This window comes from Brienomyrus brachyistius, chromosome 19 (genome assembly GCF_023856365.1).
Source record: "Brienomyrus brachyistius isolate T26 chromosome 19, BBRACH_0.4, whole genome shotgun sequence".
NCBI classification, from domain to species: Eukaryota; Metazoa; Chordata; class Actinopteri; order Osteoglossiformes; family Mormyridae; genus Brienomyrus; species Brienomyrus brachyistius.
In genome coordinates, this window is record NC_064551.1 from 10,484,821 (window position 1) to 10,502,676 (window position 17,856).

Here is a 17,856-nt window from a genome sequence, read left to right on the forward strand (position 1 = left end):
ACTCCAAAAGCAATTTGGAATTTGAAGACAGTTAGTGAAATATAGGTACTGGCTCTCTGAATAAAAAGAGGCAACTAAATACATGTTCGGCTGAACAAATACTTTTGGAGTTTTATTTTATCCATCCATCCATCCATCCATCCATCCATCCATCCATCCATCCATCCATCCATCCATCCATCATCCATCCATCATCTTCCGCTTAATCCGAGGTCGGGTCTCAGCAGGGAGGCCCAGACTTCCCTCTCCCCGGCCACTTCATCCAGCTCCTCCGGGGGGATCCCGAGGCGTTCCCAGGCCAGCCGAGAGATATACTCCCTCCAGCGTGTCCTCGGTCTTCCCCGGGGCCTCACCCCAGTGGGACATGCCCGGAACACCTCACCAGGGAGGCGTCCAGGGGGCATCCTAATTAGATGCCCGAGCCACCTCAACTGGCTCCTCTCAATGCGGAGGAGCAGCAGCTCTACTCTGAGTCCCTCCCGAATGACTGTGCTCCTCACCCTATCGCTAAGGGAGAGCCCAGCCACCCTGCGGAGGAAACTCATTTTGGCCGATCTCGCACTTGCACTCGCAATCTCGTTCTTTCGGTCACATCCCACAGCGCGTGACCATTTTATTTGATCTTTGTCTGTATTACAGTCATACTGATTTCCCCCTAAATAGGTAAGCAGGGAATTCAAAAATGGTATAAGCACATATAGTTCCGGTCCCTGCTGATATGGCGTCCTAGGCGAGCATCAGTGCTGGCGCCCAGTAGTGACATCATTACCTGAATTAATTAAAGGGGCAGTTCACCCCAAAACTGAAAAATGACATGTTTTAGAGGGGCCAATCGTATCACTGTGCAGAAGATCTGAGCACGAGCTCCCTGGCAGTCTCTACTGCGCTGTGACTCAATTGGTGTGTGGGGTTCGGTAAAAGAAAATATTCCCTGCATTAAACTGCTCGCTACAAAGTCTGTGGATTAAGTAACTGAGTCATGATTTCTGGTAAGAGACATTGGGGCTGAATTTTTTAAATATATCTTTGGTGCTTTAATCACCAGAGAAAGAATGCAATTCAGTCCCATTTTATCGAAGAAAAGACTGACAAAACTGGGCAACTCCCAGCAGAACAACCTAGATGGATAGACAGAACTAAAGCCCCCCTTAAAACATTCAGTTTTTCAGTTTTGAACTGCCTCTTTAATTGAGTACTGGCCCTTTTTAACAAGGACTATAGCTTTCATATCTATTGGATGCACTAAATAATAGCTGACAACTGACATTTGAAAAACAAATGAAAAATAAGGCATGGTTACTAAACTAGAAGGTATCACTGATTTTATGGACTGTGTCTTTATTATTTATTATGCAAACACCCTTTATGATGTTCTCTGCGGTAATCTGGAGCCTTTGATCACTACTTGAGGCCTAAGACTACTGGAAATAGACATTCATTAAAGAAAAAACAAATTAGTTGCAATTATCTAGCAAAAATTCATTCATTTATTTGTATACATATTTACTTGCTTGTTTCTTTATGGCCTGTCTAAATCTTTTACGCCTTAATAAGTTGGCTGTCTATAGCGTAGCTGCCACATGATCGACCTCGAATGAAACCTTGAACGAAATCTCAGCAGAACAGTGAGCAAACTGGATAAATATTTATATTAATAATGTTTTCTTTTCTGAATGTTGACATAAGGTTAGAACTTTGGCCTTGTTTCCAGTCGTGGTGGATGGATAAAAATGTTGAATCAGCCATATCTGTCCAAAACTAACCTACATCACCTAGTGCCTTGGAAATGATATCGACTGAATGTGTTTTTGGTCGGTGTTAAGAGCATAACTGTAGATTTTTCCACTCGTGGTGACAGCTTCTGCCTTTTCAGGTGGAATGATTTATTTAAACTGATTTAGTAGAAGAAAGAATCACTCTAAAAACAGGAAAACAAACAGCAAGGTGCTTAGATGAGAAGGAAAGCCTCTAAACTCCAAAATACATTCTTTTCACATTAAACTTAGGACAGAGGCATCCATCCACCCATCCATCCATGCATTTTCCAAACTGCTTATCCTACTGGGGGGGTCCCAGATCCTATCCCGGAAGCACGAGGCAGGGAACAACCCAGGATGGGGGGCCAGCCCATTGCAGGGCACACTCACACACCAGTCACTCACACATGCACACCTATGGGCAATTTAGCAACTCCAATTAGCCTCAGCATGTTTTTGGACTGTGGGGGGAAACTAGAGTACCTGGAGGAAACCCCACGATGACATGGGGAAAACATGCAAACTCCACACACACGTGACCCAGGTGGAGACTCGAACCCGGGTCCCAGAGGTGTGAGGCAACAATGCTAACCACTGCACCACCATGACGCCCCCTGCATTGAAAATACAATTCTAGTATTGTGTGTCATGTTATTGCTATAGTTTTGCAGTGGTGTGAGAATGAAAGGTAAACCCCTGAACCACCATGCCGCCCCTATTATTATTATTATTATTATTATTATTATTATTATTATTATTATTATAGACAGAGGCATGTATGTATTAAATACTTTCATATTAAAACATACTTCAAAAGTCTTCTCACGATAAGCCGCTAATGTTTCCTCATTTCACTCTAATACATTGTACATTTGTACATTTTGTGGATACAACAAAATATATGTGGCCTCTCACTGGCTAAAGAGACACGTAGAATTATTACATGAAAGATGTGTGGAATCTGGAAATTAATGAGAAAAGCATGAAAAAATCACAACTGTTTTAGATGATTTTGGTAACCAAACCAGAACTAATGATCATCGCTGCAGAGCCTCCCTAACAGATTTAGTAGCTACATAGATGTATGATGTTGTAATTAAAACAATATTTCATCATTATCTGTGAAGTTCATCTTTTTATCATTTGCATTGGAATTACAGTATATGCCCTTTGCTCATTCACAATTTACTATTTTTGCAATTATCTATAATGAATGATCTTGCCATAAATCTTATCAGCCCTCAGCATCTGTTTACATTTACAGCTTCACAAAGCCGCCAAAGTCCAAAGCCGTTCAGATAAACAGCACCGTCTGAAATCCACGATCTAGATCTTGATCACAGATGCAGTCTGGGAATTCTGTCTCTGAAGGGATGGAAAGAAAAAGAACTAATGTGATTCATTATATAATACTAAAAATAACTTACAATTCTCTGCGTTCATAAATGTGCATGTAAATCAGCTTTCAGTGTTGCACAGAGGAATAGGTGAATGGCAATGAATCACTGTGTGGGGCACATAATTTCTGATACAGGATGATGTCAACATCCTTACTTAAAGTAGCTTTATGAAATAGCAGTTGACATGAAAGGCCGCATTTTTGCAAATGAACAAGAATTAATCTTAAAGGCTGCGATGAAGGAAAAGCAGCATTCAGTTGAGGTTTCATTTCCTTCTTGATCGATTTCAACTTTTCCAAGAAGCTGGGACTCCAAGTACAAGTTTATGTTCCCTGCGCTTATACCTCCTAAGGACTCCTTGATTTCCCTTAGCTTGCAGTTCAAATTCCTTTGTCATCCTCCTAATTATTTAAAGATGATATGAGCAGTGCAGTGCTCATAGCAGTGATACACCCAGTGGCCCCCTGTCTCTCCAAACAGCAAATCACATGGCTGTGACTGAATGCAAACTGCACGCAGACAGGGGTCAGGAGGCTCGCTTACTGTGCAGCAGAGCCTTCCATTGGCTAAGATGCTAGATCTAAGCAGTTTTGAATGTTCTGCAATTGTTGGTGTTTGATGTGATGGTCCCAGCATCTCAGAAGCAGCCTCCCTCCTGGGATTGTCAGACACTACAGTGTCTAGAGTTGAGTGTGCATGGAATGGTGTACTAAAGAAAAAAGACATCACTTCTGTGGGCAAAAACATCTTGAAAGAGGTAAGAGAAGAATGGTCAGCCCGTTAAAGGTACCAAGAATGGCATTAGCATCCTGCCCAGGGTACATGTGCTGATGGCACATCCAGGAAGAAGTCAGAAAATGCAGTAAAAGTGCTCAGAAAATAGACAGATGGATGGAGTTCAAGTGCTTTTCTCAATCTGACCAAATATTCAAATGTACTACACTTTCATAAGTTTACATTAATAAAATTGAACATCATCTTTTTGATCCAGCCAAGATGACCAGCACATGGACATTGTCATATGTATACATTTAATCCTAATATTTAGTTAAGCAAAAGTTTTGTAACTGAAGTAGTTTGTCAAAAATGACATCACTGGAATGGAACTGGCAGTTAGGGCAACAGACTATAATGGAAATTCATGTCTGTTCTCTCCATTCCCAAAGGACAGGGCTGACTGGCCTCTTGTCTAATTATTCATTTGTTAGTTTCCTTATATTTCAAATGCAGTTACAGAAAAAAAAATTGTGTTTTAAAGTAGTCTACACACGCTCATGAAAAAACAAGATACATGCAGAAGCAGAAATTAAAAATGAGGATTAATCAGATGCTGTATATAAGCAAACATATTTTATAGGTAACTTTATTTCTAATGTCTGCTGCTTACCTGCTTTTGAATGCTTTTGTTGTCTTTTTTACCTACAGTACATTAATGTTAACTCTCTAACACAGAGCTTCACGTGAGGTGTTGTTAAGAACGGGCCAGCAGAAAACACCTCATCTTGTAATCTTGTAAAGCAATTACCTTTCTTACTGTATGGCTTGTATGAAATAGGTCTGGGTATTATTTGGTTCATTCATTTATATGTTTTAACATAACAGTCGGCTTCTGAATGCCATGTTAGGCTTTATCAGCAGCACCTTCATTTTGTCACTGCTTTAAGATTTAGTTTTTTTTAAATCAAATACTGCAAATAGTAAATGGAATTTCAACCGTTGCAGCTGTTCATTATGTAGATACCATAGTCCACTTTCTCTGATGTAATTCCTTCTAAAACAAATGCAGTGCGATTTCCTTTCTATAAAACACTTAACCATCATAGGCAAAACTCTGACACTTTCATATTATTCTCAAACAACCTTGTTTTTCAGTTGCTGTTTTAATAGGCCGTCGATTCTGCATAATTTTGTCTAACATTTAAATATTTTCAATGCAGTCATTTCTGACACCTTTTACACCGATTACCGTTCTAGAATCAATACTGGAATTGAGGGATTTAACTTTCAAGAATAAGGTATTTCCCTAATTAGACAAACGTAGCAGACTCTCTCGATGCAAATAAAAAACAGCAGTTGACCTTCACATTGTGATCTTCCAATCCTCCAATGAAAGGGAATGAATTCCTGTTGCATAAGTAAAGTGATTAATCAAGAATGTGAATTAGGCCAAACGTGTAGGTTAGCACAATCTCTGAGGACTACCTTCTTTACACAAACACAAGATTTTTATAATTAAACACAGAGCATAATTTCAAAACACCACTGCTGTCAACAACCTGATGTTCACATACAATCTAGAATGGAAACCTATTTATACACGAAGCTAAAGTTTCATGCTGCCGATATGACCAAGCCTATTGTTGCTCCCTGATTCAAGGTTTCCATAATTGTTGTAGCCAGGGCAAATTTAATAATAGTTACTTTGACTGCTCTTCCCTTACAAGTAAGTCATGAGATTGTTTTTCTTGCATTTTCTCAGATTAAACTCTGAATTGTGCATTTCTGACAGGTTTTCCCTCTTGTTTAACACATACACCAGAAGCAGCTGTTTATGACTCTGTCTGGTCTTGCTCTGAAAACTCTGGGCTATGTCATGTGTTCAGGATGACAGGATGTAAGTGATGTCACTTCCACAATCCATCCTTCTTGGTTCTTCTGTGTGTAGTCAAAACTAGACAGACACACAAACAGGATTAAAAACCACTGGGCTGAACTGCAAGACAAGTTTTAATGCTTGCAGATTCCTTAAAGGTCACATTTATTATGCTAACAGGCAGGGGCCACAGGGGGGGCATGGATACCCTGTCAGATTCAGGGGGCCCAGTACTTTAAAGGGGCCACAGGGGGGGGGGGCATGGATACCCTGTCTGATTCAGGGGGCCCAGCACTTTAAAGGGGCCACAGGGGGGGCATGGATACCCTGTTAGATTCAGGGGGCCCAGCACCTTAAAGGGGCCACAAGGGGGGCATGGATACCCTGTCAGATTCAGGGGGCGCAGCACCTTAAAGGGGCCACAGGGGGGGCATGGATACCCTGTCAGATTCAGGGGGCCCAGCACTTTAAAGGGGCCACAGGGGGGCATGGATACCCTGTCAGATTCAGGGGGCGCAGCACCTTAAAGGGGCCACAGGGGGGGCATGGATACCCTGTCAGATTCAGGGGGCCCAGCACTTTAAAGGGGCCACAGGGGGGGCATGGATACCCTGTCAGATTCAGGGGTCCCAGCACTTTAAAGGGGCCACAGGGGGGGCATGGATACCCTGTCAGATTCAGGGGGCCCAGCACTTTAAAGGGGCCACAGGGGGGGCATGGATACCCTGTCAGATTCAGGGGTCCCAGCACTTTAAAGGGGCCACAGGGGGGGCATGGATACCCTGTCAGATTCAGGGGTCCCAGCACTTTAAAGGGGCCACAGGGGGGGCATGGATACCCTGTCAGATTCAGGGGTCCCAGCACTTTAAAGGGGCCACAGGGGGGGGGCATGGATACCCTGTCAGATTCAGGGGTCCCAGCACCTTAAAGGGGCCACAGGGGGGGCATGGATACCCTATCAGATTCAGGGAGCCCAGTACTTTAAAGAGGCCACAGGGGGGGCATGGATACCCTGTCAGATTCAGGGGTCCCAGCACTTTAAAGGGGCCACAGGGGGGGCATGGATACCCTGTCAGATGCAGGGGGCCCAGCACTTTACAGGGGCCACAGGGGGGGCATGGATACCCTGTGAGATTCAGGGGGCCCAGCACTTTAAAGGGGCCACAGGGGGGGCATGGATACCCTGTCAGATTCAGGGAGCCCAGCACTTTAAAGGGGCCACAGGGGGGGGCATGGATACCCTGTCAGATGCAGGGGGCCCAGCACTTTACAGGGGCCACAGGGGGGGCATGGATACCCTGTGAGATTCAGGGAGCCCAGCACTTTAAAGGGGCCACAGGGGGGGCATGGATACCCTGTCAGATTCAGGGGTCCCAGCACTTTAAAGGGGCCACAGGGGGGGCATGGATACCCTGTCAGATTCAGGGGTCCCAGCACTTTAAAGGGGCCACAGGGGGGGGCATGGATACCCTGTCAGATTCAGGGGTCCCAGCACCTTAAAGGGGCCACAGGGGGGGCATGGATACCCTGTCAGATTCAGGGAGCCCAACATTTTAAAGGGGCCCTCGAATACATAAAATTATCTGTAAAATTGAGCAGGGGGGCGAGAATTTCTACGTATGCTCTGGGCATTGGAACAGCAGAGGCACATTTGGGGGGGGGGGGGGGGGGCAGACGAGAGTTATATGTCTTATATTGTCTCAACTGGAACAAATCACTGTGATCTTCATGTGTGCCTGAAAATAAGTCATAGATCTGAGTGACAAAAGATGTTTTAAGCACAACAAGTGACTTGATCTTGAAGCCGGGAAGAAGTGAATGCCTTCATACGTGTCGTCAGTCCTGGACACACAGCAAGTGTTTTACCCCAATCCATAATTAAACATGTCAGATATCTGAAAAAAAACATAAGGGTCTTTGAAAAAAGGATCTGCAGCAGCCTAACACAAACAAACTGCAAGTGTTAATGAGAGATAAGCTGCTGCTGTGTTCATACAGGCAGACAGCAGACTAAAGCTATGCATTTACATATTCATGCTCAGTAATGAGGCTATATGTGTTTAATACTGTATTTGGACAGACATTTGACCACAAAGGATAAATCGGCATCCAAGGTACCTGAGTCATTAGCTATTGCTCCTTCTGAAGTGAAAAGCTACAGTAGATCAGCAGACATATCAAACAGAACTCAGCTTACACCATTAAAGTCCATACCACCAGCTCGAACCCAGGACACCAACACCCCTGGAGTGACCTCAGGCTTCCGTGCAGAGACACAGCAGCTTCCAGGGAGAATAGTCAGACACATATGGACTGTTTTTAGTTCCATAAATCTTTCTTCACTACATCTGGAATACCTTATTCACTCTTGCTTAATGTGTAATGTTTCACCATGACAAAGGGCATCTAAATATACTACAGGAGCTGTGATGATATCTACAGATTGCACAATTATTCACGGGCTGCAGAACTGCACAATGACCGTGTTACTGTTTCCAACCAGTTATTTGACTCTTGACTTTGCTTGGTGAAATCACAATTTGTATTTTAATTTTATCAGTTATGTTTCATGTACATGAAAACAAAAGCGATAACCTCGCTTGCATTCTTAGACTTGCAGACTTATCATTCATCACAGTTCCTCTTTAGACTACATTGTCAGCTAGGGAATTGATAATCAGAGGGTTTCCATCCTCCCTTTTCCATTCTGTATGCCTATTCTATTAATTAATCTTCTTCATTTTCTACGAAAACACTCTTTAGGTTTTTCTGCTCTATCTATTGCCTCCTACTGGGGACCATCTAGCCCCAAGTTATCAAATGTTCAGACGGACTCAAAGTTTATCAACAATAGGTGTTTTGAGAACAAACAGACTTTTTCAGATTATCTCGTGTGCTCACAGTCAATTCCTTATCTCCATCAGCTGCATTGCTGGGCTATATTTACCAACCCCACTGGCTGACATTAACAATTAATCCATTTATGTAACGTTTAGAAAAGCATTTGTCATTTATTCTTTTTACAGACACGATTTCCAGGAGAACTACCCATTTGCCACCTTGGAAGGGATTGCTGAATATTTTTCAGTTTTTTTCAGTACTGACATTTATTTTCCTGTTTTTCAATTTTTCATTTCCCAGAGAAAAAGGAAAATATTACAAACACTTTACCTTTCTTGACAGATCATCTGTAAAAATGCACTTTACTAAGATAAAATTTGATTGGTTGATTGATTGATTCATCTCCGCGACCCAGTAGGATAAGCGGTTTGGAAAATGGATGGATGGATGGATAGATGGATGGATGATTGATTCATTAATCATAGAGAACATTGTTGAATGAGTTTATGTTGAATTGTCTTTCACAGAATGTGTATGCAAAATTGTCATTTTTAAGCAAAAGCAAAGATTAGAATAAAAAGAACATATTTCACTACTAAAATTCAAGAACAAAGATGCCTACAGAGTTTGCTTTGTTTTATCTATGGGAAATGATGGCACCATCATATAAATTACAAAACAAAAATAACAAAGGGTTTGTTATAAAAGAAAACCTTAAGCACAAAGTTTTGACATCACATTGAAATATTCAAAAATTTTAATGCATCATATAAGTATTGAACTGAAAATCCATTGATTTATCCTTATGCAAATGAAATAAAAACCACAATATATAGAAAATCTAGAACGATACGTCAAGGGATTGTAAAAATATTTTGAGGTGGACTTTATTTGTCATTGTCAATGGCTGATTTTGTTATCTGTTGAAAATATACATTTAAAATAAGTTCCACTGTACATCATTGAAAGGCATTAACAGGTTTCAGTGGTTCCGTGATGCTTGTTGAATATCCTGCCATTCCTGAGCTATTGTCTTAACGTTCCCTGATTTTGTTCAACAAATACCTTTAACCCTATTTTCAATGGACCTAAAACAATTAGTATACAAAATCACCTGCAAGCCTGTCTTTCAGCAATGGGAGTGAGTAGTGTAAATTATACAATGTATTACGGTTAGCTTAATTTCGTCTTATTTCTTGAATTTACAGCAAATAAACTGCATATTACTCACTTTCCGTTAGCCTGCTGACAATGTTTTTGAATGTTGGTTATTTACTGTGCCGTTGTGATCTACTGGGAACAAGGATGGAAATTTTATATCCAGGGACAAATTATTTTGGGCCAAGCACACATGCTTTTCCTCATATACAGACTGCTTAAAAGTGCATGGTAAAGACTACATAAGATTGTTAGTATTTTTTTAAGTACTATATTCTCTTAATTATACTTAAAGCAGTATATGTTTGCTTGCCATAGCCTGTGACAGTTCGTCGGATTCCATGGGAGAGACCTGGGCAGAACTAAGCACAACTCCATCCGCACGCCTCTCCGCTTCTTGATACCGTTACCACTTCCCGGGGATGGGGACGCCACACTCATACCAGCCCACGAAAGTGTGAGGGGTGCGCTGACCGATGGGGCCGAAGCGCACTGGCTCCTGGCGGTAGGAACGGTAGAAACCTGCAATGATATCAGAGACGCCCTAAATCTTCCACTTGATACTTTAGGTAGGCATGTTGGTCTCGAGAAGTTTCAAACATGGCTGAATTTGCAACCAAAGAATTTTTGTAACTTTTGAAAAAAATCTTGTTTATATATATATATATATATATATATATACATATATATATATATATATATATATATATATATATATATATATATATATATATATATAATATTTAACTTGTAAAGCAGATGCTTTTAACAAAAGTGACATTAATTTCAGAAATCGGGGTCAGTCAGTCCCTGGAGTGACTGGGTTTAAGGGCCTTGCTGATGGACCTGGCACTGACATCACTCTACTGAATACAGGATTCAAACCAGTGACCTTACGTTCGCAGACACAGGATCATAACATGCCGATTCACACAGCGTCATCAGATTAGGCATTCAGGATACCCTATAGTTTTATTGCTAACAAACATACGTTTCCCGGAGAGCATTTTTTTCTCTGCTTTCTCTGCTGTTTTCTCCCTTCTCTGATGTTACCTTGCGTGGTCGGAAGGAACTCAGAGAGGCTGTGTGGCCCAGTCCGGCCCTCCAGGTAGGAATCGACGAACTGGCAGTGGTCCTCACCAAAGCCAAACGTGTCACCTATACTGTAGAAGGTGTCTGCAAATATCATAGATCACAGGCCTTAGCTAAATTTCAACTCTACTCACATGGAAACATTAATATGTCATCGTGATTTTAGTGAAATGAAAACCCTAAAAATGCATCGGTTTAACTTTAAAAGTCTGCTTTTACGGAATACTGGAAACAGTGAAAAATCTGAATGGGAAATGCCCTCGATAAGGAGAGAGGTGAGCGGACGACTGGGCTGAGCACCAGGCCGTAGCATGGGGGTACCTTTCAGTCCTTCTCCCATGAAAATTTTGTACCGCAGCGAGTTGCACAGGACGACCCCGACAAACTTCCTGTACCACGTACGCTTCACGAATTGGCTTCCTTTGCAGGTGCTCTGCGCTGTGTTGTACTTGAAGCTGAAGGGGATCCAGATGGGCTCCCCACCTGCAGAAGATGCAAGCAGGCAACATCTTCTGATGGTAGAAAAGACACCGGCCGTACAGGAAACAGCATGCTGGCCTGAGTGGTTTGCTCCATGTGCAAACTGTCCCATCCGAAACCATAAACCACAGTCAAACCAAACCGCTTCCACTTTACATTTAAATGTGAGTTTAGTTAAAACAGTAATAGTTACATTTGACTTACCAGGAGGTCTTTCTATGAGCAATGGATCATCTGCAAAACAAGTAAGTCATATAAAAATAAAGCAATATAAAAATATGAAGTAAAGAGAAGACTAGAAACTAGGAGAAGATACCAACCTGACTCGGTAACGTATGTTAACGTGTCACTGATCGGGCCCATTCCAAATATATTTTTTGCTTGCACTTTGAAGTAATACCTGTAAAAAAATGTGAGTCATTAATTTCCTCTGAAAGTGCTTCTAATTTATATGGATATTAATAAAGTTGCTAGGAAGGGAGCAGACTGAGTTGAAACTGGCTGTGGAAAGCGGCAGAGCATTCCTACGGAATGACTGAAACGCAGCAGCGACTTTCCATGGTGACTCGTGCAGAAACTTCCTAAGCGAAATCACCTGCGGACACAGAGCAGATGCCGGTCTCTGCATCGCTGACACGCAGCAATGCTGCGCTAATCCACTCAGACCACATGTGCTTCTCCTGGCATTTCTCTGCACTTTCTTTCACGATCACCGAGCTTTGTTGAGGTTGTTAGAAACAGACTCGACCAATGTACCACGTGGAAGGTAGAGGAAATCTGAATGGGGGAGACGTCCAGCTGAATTAGGCTAAGTAGCTGTGCAGTGTGAGTTGTGAAGGACATGGCCTTTTGATTCAATTGAGAATGAATATCAGTGGTTGCCCCCATGTCTTATTAAGAACGTTAGCCTAAAGCTACCTAGTGACTGTCATGTGACCTACAGCATTTCCTCAGCAAATCCATTCACATCTTTATCTGATTAAGTCACTGATCTCCATAAACAACGTTATTATCTCCGCGACGAACAGATCAACCCTCTACTAATTTCCTAGCTATGAGAAAGGGATATCATTTTAATTTAACTGTAACTTTAGAAAATTAAATAAATTACAAATGTTATCATGATATTGGCAGATGCTATGTAGCTAGACAGCTGTGTTACATAAGGCTGTCTAATCGTGTCAGAACTAAGGCTTCTCTTATGGGATCAGTCATACTGAAAGAAATGCCATCTTTGTTCTGCACTGATTTGAAAAGACAGGCGTCACGTAATAATTTAAGCATGGAAGTGTTCCAGGACAAAGATTCAAGGCCTTGTTAGCGTGTCAGTCATCACAGGCTGCTTCTGAATTAGCAAACAGCTCTGTAATGTGCCAATGTGGCCCAGCAAGGGTGACAATACCCCAAAGGGGTGACAGTAAACATTCAACCTTGGTACATTCCTGAGCTATGAACCGCCTCATTGAGGACGTGGTGAAAGACAAATCATATAAAATGTAAAGACATGAGTTTCAGCTGATCCTGGAAGTCAGAATTTCCACATGTGAGGACGTTTCAATGGGAGCATACAAAAGTCCTTTTAATGAGGTATAACTGCAGATACACATGCGTTAAATGAGAATTAAGGAGCCGCACTGCACGGTTCTCCCACTCTAACAAGCAACGTAAAGACAGGTGATGAAAAGTCACAGTGGAATGAAGCCTGCAGATGATAACATATGACCACTATCCCTAGTTTAATGCTATACTCCTTAATAAGTAACAGTTAGTACGGGCAAGTGCAAAACCAGAGAACCACGTGAGCTACTTATCAGTATGACTCAACATCTCAAGTACAAAGTTAACACAGAAAGAGATCGTGCAGTTCATTACTTTGTTTATTGATTTACTGTTTGTGTTTCATAATGAGGAGCTGATGCTCACAGTTTCCTTGTCAAGTCTCAGTTTGTCATTTAGTGGGATATGGGTCACGATGTTACATCTGTTGCCTGGCATGTACTGAACCGCAGTCAAAGACAGTTTTATGTATTTGTTGCACTCTTTGTAGTGCTTGTATCACTCTAAAGCAGTGGCTGTCAAACTTTTGCCTGGAGAATCCCCAAAAAACACTGGTCAAGTCTTACAACCCATTTTGATTTCCTAATAGATGTTATTTTTTTCTCTCTCTTTATTGAGAAAATCATCGGCCCAAATTTTTTGAGACTCGCAATTGTAAAGTATGCATTAACTTGTCATTTGTAAGAACAGTCGAAAGTTGAATTTGTTCTGAATGTGCATTTTGTTTGCGTTTATGGCTAATTCACTTCTGTTAGCGTTTTGTCTTCCTTGATGTCCTTCCATTAAGCGATGTCAACCCTCCCGTTGTTCTTCTCTAAGTTGTTCTTCTCTCAGAACTCTGCCACCATCCCAGCTCATCCTCAGTTCTATACTAACCATGTCTTTCATGCATGGCAACTCATTCGAAACCAACAAACGAAGCAAGGCGCTTCATGACTAAAGACAATAATGTTTTGGATGTGGTGCATGCGGACACCGAGTTCTTTCACAATAACTGTGCACTCTGCACTAAGGTGATGGACATGGTGAAGACAGACCTTGAATTTGGCTTGAGGTTCTCCACTGGAAGATGGGTTCCAGTTGATGTCATAGAAGACCACCTGTTACTCAGAACATCATCATAGGATGCGCTGTACACCATGTATCCTGAAGTTCAGAGAACAATTTATGGGCATTATCAACTCTCTGGAATTCTGGGCTTAGAATAATCCTATATGTAATATGCTATAAAACATGCTACAAGATACAGTGCTGTGTGAAAGACTTGGGCTACCAAGGAAAAATGTAATTATCTTTATGAAGGTACAACACTGTACTTTTATGTCTGTCAGAGTGTGTCAGCTTAGCCATTTCAAAACCACTTGCAAAGTGACCCCTGTATTTGCAGTAACCCTCTAAAATACCTTATATGGATTTGCACTTAATACCCAGATAAAAATCTTTCAACATTTTCTTTACTGGCATAGAATTGTACTATGAGAACTTTGAATGCTGAGGTCATGCAGTGGATTTAAAAATTATGTGAAAAAATATTTCGCTCACACCTAAATCACTGTTTTAGAATATATTTCGACATGGCTTTCATTGAATGCCAATTCAGGTGGTACGAAGTTACTCTGATTTTACATTGAAATAGAAAGTGCTTGACTTAGAATGGCTTATATAACCGTGCTATGGCTGCAATACCTGGAAACGCTTTAGAATTAATATTAGTAAATAAAAAAATGTATCTGTTCAATAGGTGCCAGTTGAGGTTAATCTGAAAGCAGTGAGCTCCTGCCTACCTGACACCATGTCATCCTTTAGAGGACGTGCCCAGTCCAGGATGACAAAGGAATGGCATCCTTCCATAGCTACTACAGTGATGTTGTGGGGCTTGTTCCTGGGTGGGAGGTTGTGTGCCTGGTTGTCCATAGCGAGCAGGTTCTCCAGGACATCCACCTGCACGTATTCCAGAGCCTCAGTCAGGGAACAGGGAGCTCCAGGATCCTTACGGATGTAACTCACATAGGGCGCTGTGAAGGGCCAAGAACGGAAGATCAACTCAGCATGGAGAACTGGGATCAAATCTGGGAAGACATTCTTTCCCTATATAGACACTCTAGGATGCAGTGCATTTAGAACATTGCAAAAAACCGAAGCCTCTCTTTCTACAACCAAAAATGATCTTACAAAAATGACAAATGGCTGAAGTCGATGACCTGACTTCATCCAGGTATCAAACGGCATTAGAGACTTTTACAGATAAAAAATACCAACAGTTAGCACTGTTGCCTCACACCTCTGGGACCCGGGTTCGAGTCTCCGTCTGGGTCACATGTGTGTGGAGTTTGCATGTTCTCCCCATGTCGTCGTGGGGTTTCCTCCGGGTACTCCGGTTTCCCCCCACCAGTCCAAAAACATGCTGAGGCTAATTGGAATTGCTAAATTGCACATAGGAGTACATGTGTGAGTGAATGGTGTGTGAGTGTGCCCTGCAATGGGCTGGCCCCCCATCCTGGGTTGTTCTCTGCCTCGTGCCCATTGCTTCCGGGATAGGCTCCGGACCCCCCGCGACCCAGTAGGATCAGCGGTTTGGAAAATGGATGGATGGAAATACCAACAGTCTGTCTTCTCAAAATCTCCAAAGTATTAAGTTCCTCTAAAGAATGACTCAACTTAGACTTTTGGAATTTCCCAGACAATTGGTTCATTCATATCAGTTAAAATGGTGCCATACACAGTAAATTCCCATAATGCCGAACTCTCCAAAAGAAACACATTGAAGGTTGTTCTAATGAGTAACAAACAGAATGGAAGAGTACAGACTGTCTTTGTCTTTGTCTTTGACAATGGATATTGTCAATACTTAATAATTTAAAGCGAAATGTCTATTTATAGGGGTATGAATGAATCCAAATTAAATACTGGGAGTTTGAAGTCCCCCTCTCCTCCCAAGTTCCTAGGTCAGTGCTTAAAACAGGTATATTCTCCCAAAACAGCCCAGACAAACTCATTTGTTTGTGTTTTATCAGCACGGAGACATATAAAAGACTGTCCTTCCGGAACTCTGCGCTGGGTCGGCTCGAAGCAATGTGACAAGTCAGCTAGCTGAGTATGGGTTCATAAATACTGGAACATTCTGACTGGATGATGACTCACTGGCAGATTTTGTGCTCCATCTGTGATGCTGATGTTGGTGACAGCCCTTCCTTTTAAACGTGTCCTTCATTTTGCTTCAAAGTAAGTTTCACAATCGAAAGTTTTTGCGATAAGATTTATGTATATTATATATACAAACGTTATATATAAAATCTTTTAATGCCCATCACTAAAAATATGAAGTAATAATAATTGTTAATGAATTTTAATAATAATTTAAAAATAATAATAACAATGATAACAATAATAATAACGTGGAAATAATTTGGCAGTTAAAGTTACAGTTAGAAGGAAATGGATGCAAAGTAGGCATCTAAAACCAAAGACGTTTTCATTTCTTGAGTTCAAGAACTATGGTAGAAGGATCAACAGAAGTGGAAGCTGGAGATGAGGAGAATGTAGAATATTATCCCCATAAATTGCAAGGTGTCTCAGCTCCTGGCCAGACAGAGCCGGTGCTGATGTCAGCATTTTCCCATGGATAATGAGTTTCAGATGGGAGTTCTGTGCACTGCTGAGGTCTTCCATCTCCTGAGATGGCGGGATGATATGAACTGTGTCCGGTCTGAGCTCGCATCTTCTAAGGCTGGATGGTCTGAGGAATCACTTTCTGCCCTCTCACTGGGATGCACTAGGAACATTAGCCTTTGGTCTGCTCACTCTCACTGGGATGCATTGAAAAATCATTACCTACTCCATGCTAACCGGCACTGGAATACAGTATGAGCCTCGATTCTGTTTCATCACTCCATAATAACTCAGCAGGATAGGTCAGGAAATAGATGCTAACCAGCAATGGAAGGCCATTATTTAGAAGAACAAAGAAATAGTTTTCTTCTGGATCCATCCTGTTGACGGCAGTCATGCTACAACAAGCACAAAAGAATGTCTCGACTTGTCAAGTCCACTTCAGCAAGATACTGCTGTTTTCCACAATGCTGACATGTTAAATACGTGTCTAATTTTGGCTAAAAAACGATTGTGCTTAACACCCTCTCACGAGGAAAAAAGTGTCTGTGTGACTGATCCCGATTTCAGATCAGTATCACAGCAGACAATGCTCAGCTGATACTTGGAAGGAATGGTTTGGTCGGGGCCTTGAATTCTGGTCCTAGTGGAAAAATGGAGCTCATGACAGAAGCAGAGAATTTGACTAATCTGTTGGTAGCATCCCAAGTCCATAAAGGACAGTTTTCAGCTACCACACTTTGGTTTTTCGTGTCACATGCATTTATTATGATACCTCCTCGTATGTGAGACCAGCATTGTTGGAATGTCAATGTTACAATACCTTTTCATTGTTCATTTTTTGGTTTTTCTTTAGCATGTAGCCATTTCTTACCCCGCAAAATCTAAAACTATGGCTACCAGAAGACCAAATGGAAACTGGATCAAGGTAATGAGGGTGGTCGTACCAGTGAAGCGCTCATTCCCAGCAGCATCAAACGTGGATGAGGGACCGGAGCTGAGCGGCTTGGTCGCTGGCTGAATCACTGGAGCTGCTGTTGTTGAGGCCAGTGTGGTCTGCACGACAAAGTCTTCTGCAAAGGCAGCAAGCCCAAAACACCAAAAATGAAGAAGAGATTTCCAAAAAACAGGCAAAATAATGCAGCTTTGGCCCTGCTTTGGTCAGTGGTGTATTTATGTAATTGTACCAAGTAATATGCAACATCTTTGTGGGCTCACATTCCACCATTGCGAGAAACGTGGACAGCGTCCTCACATTTAAAGCTACAGTGTCACACAAATGTACTTTACTGGTACTTTAATGTACTAATCCCTACAAATGTTACAAACATGTGCCTTTGATATAACAGAAGGGAAATTATAAGAGATT

General features: G+C 41.8%; 1 protein-coding gene across 2 annotated transcripts in view; it reads right to left on the reverse strand.

The window, feature by feature from the left end:
• Nucleotides 1–9,330: 9,330 nt before the first annotated feature.
• Nucleotides 9,331–17,856, reverse strand: part of fndc1 (fibronectin type III domain containing 1) — a 32,410-nt gene continuing 23,884 nt past the window's right edge. For both annotated transcript variants that reach the window (XM_048985695.1, XM_048985694.1), the window contains 8 exons: nucleotides 17,435–17,560; nucleotides 14,663–14,893; nucleotides 13,916–14,024; nucleotides 11,642–11,721; nucleotides 11,526–11,555; nucleotides 11,163–11,324; nucleotides 10,803–10,925; nucleotides 9,331–10,271 (listed from right to left, as the gene is read on the reverse strand). In XM_048985695.1, coding sequence (XP_048841652.1) covers nucleotides 10,156–10,271; nucleotides 10,803–10,925; nucleotides 11,163–11,324; nucleotides 11,526–11,555; nucleotides 11,642–11,721; nucleotides 13,916–14,024; nucleotides 14,663–14,893; nucleotides 17,435–17,560 — 977 coding nt within the window. In that variant the 3' untranslated portion in view covers nucleotides 9,331–10,155. The remainder of the gene's footprint in view (nucleotides 10,272–10,802; nucleotides 10,926–11,162; nucleotides 11,325–11,525; nucleotides 11,556–11,641; nucleotides 11,722–13,915; nucleotides 14,025–14,662; nucleotides 14,894–17,434; nucleotides 17,561–17,856) is intronic.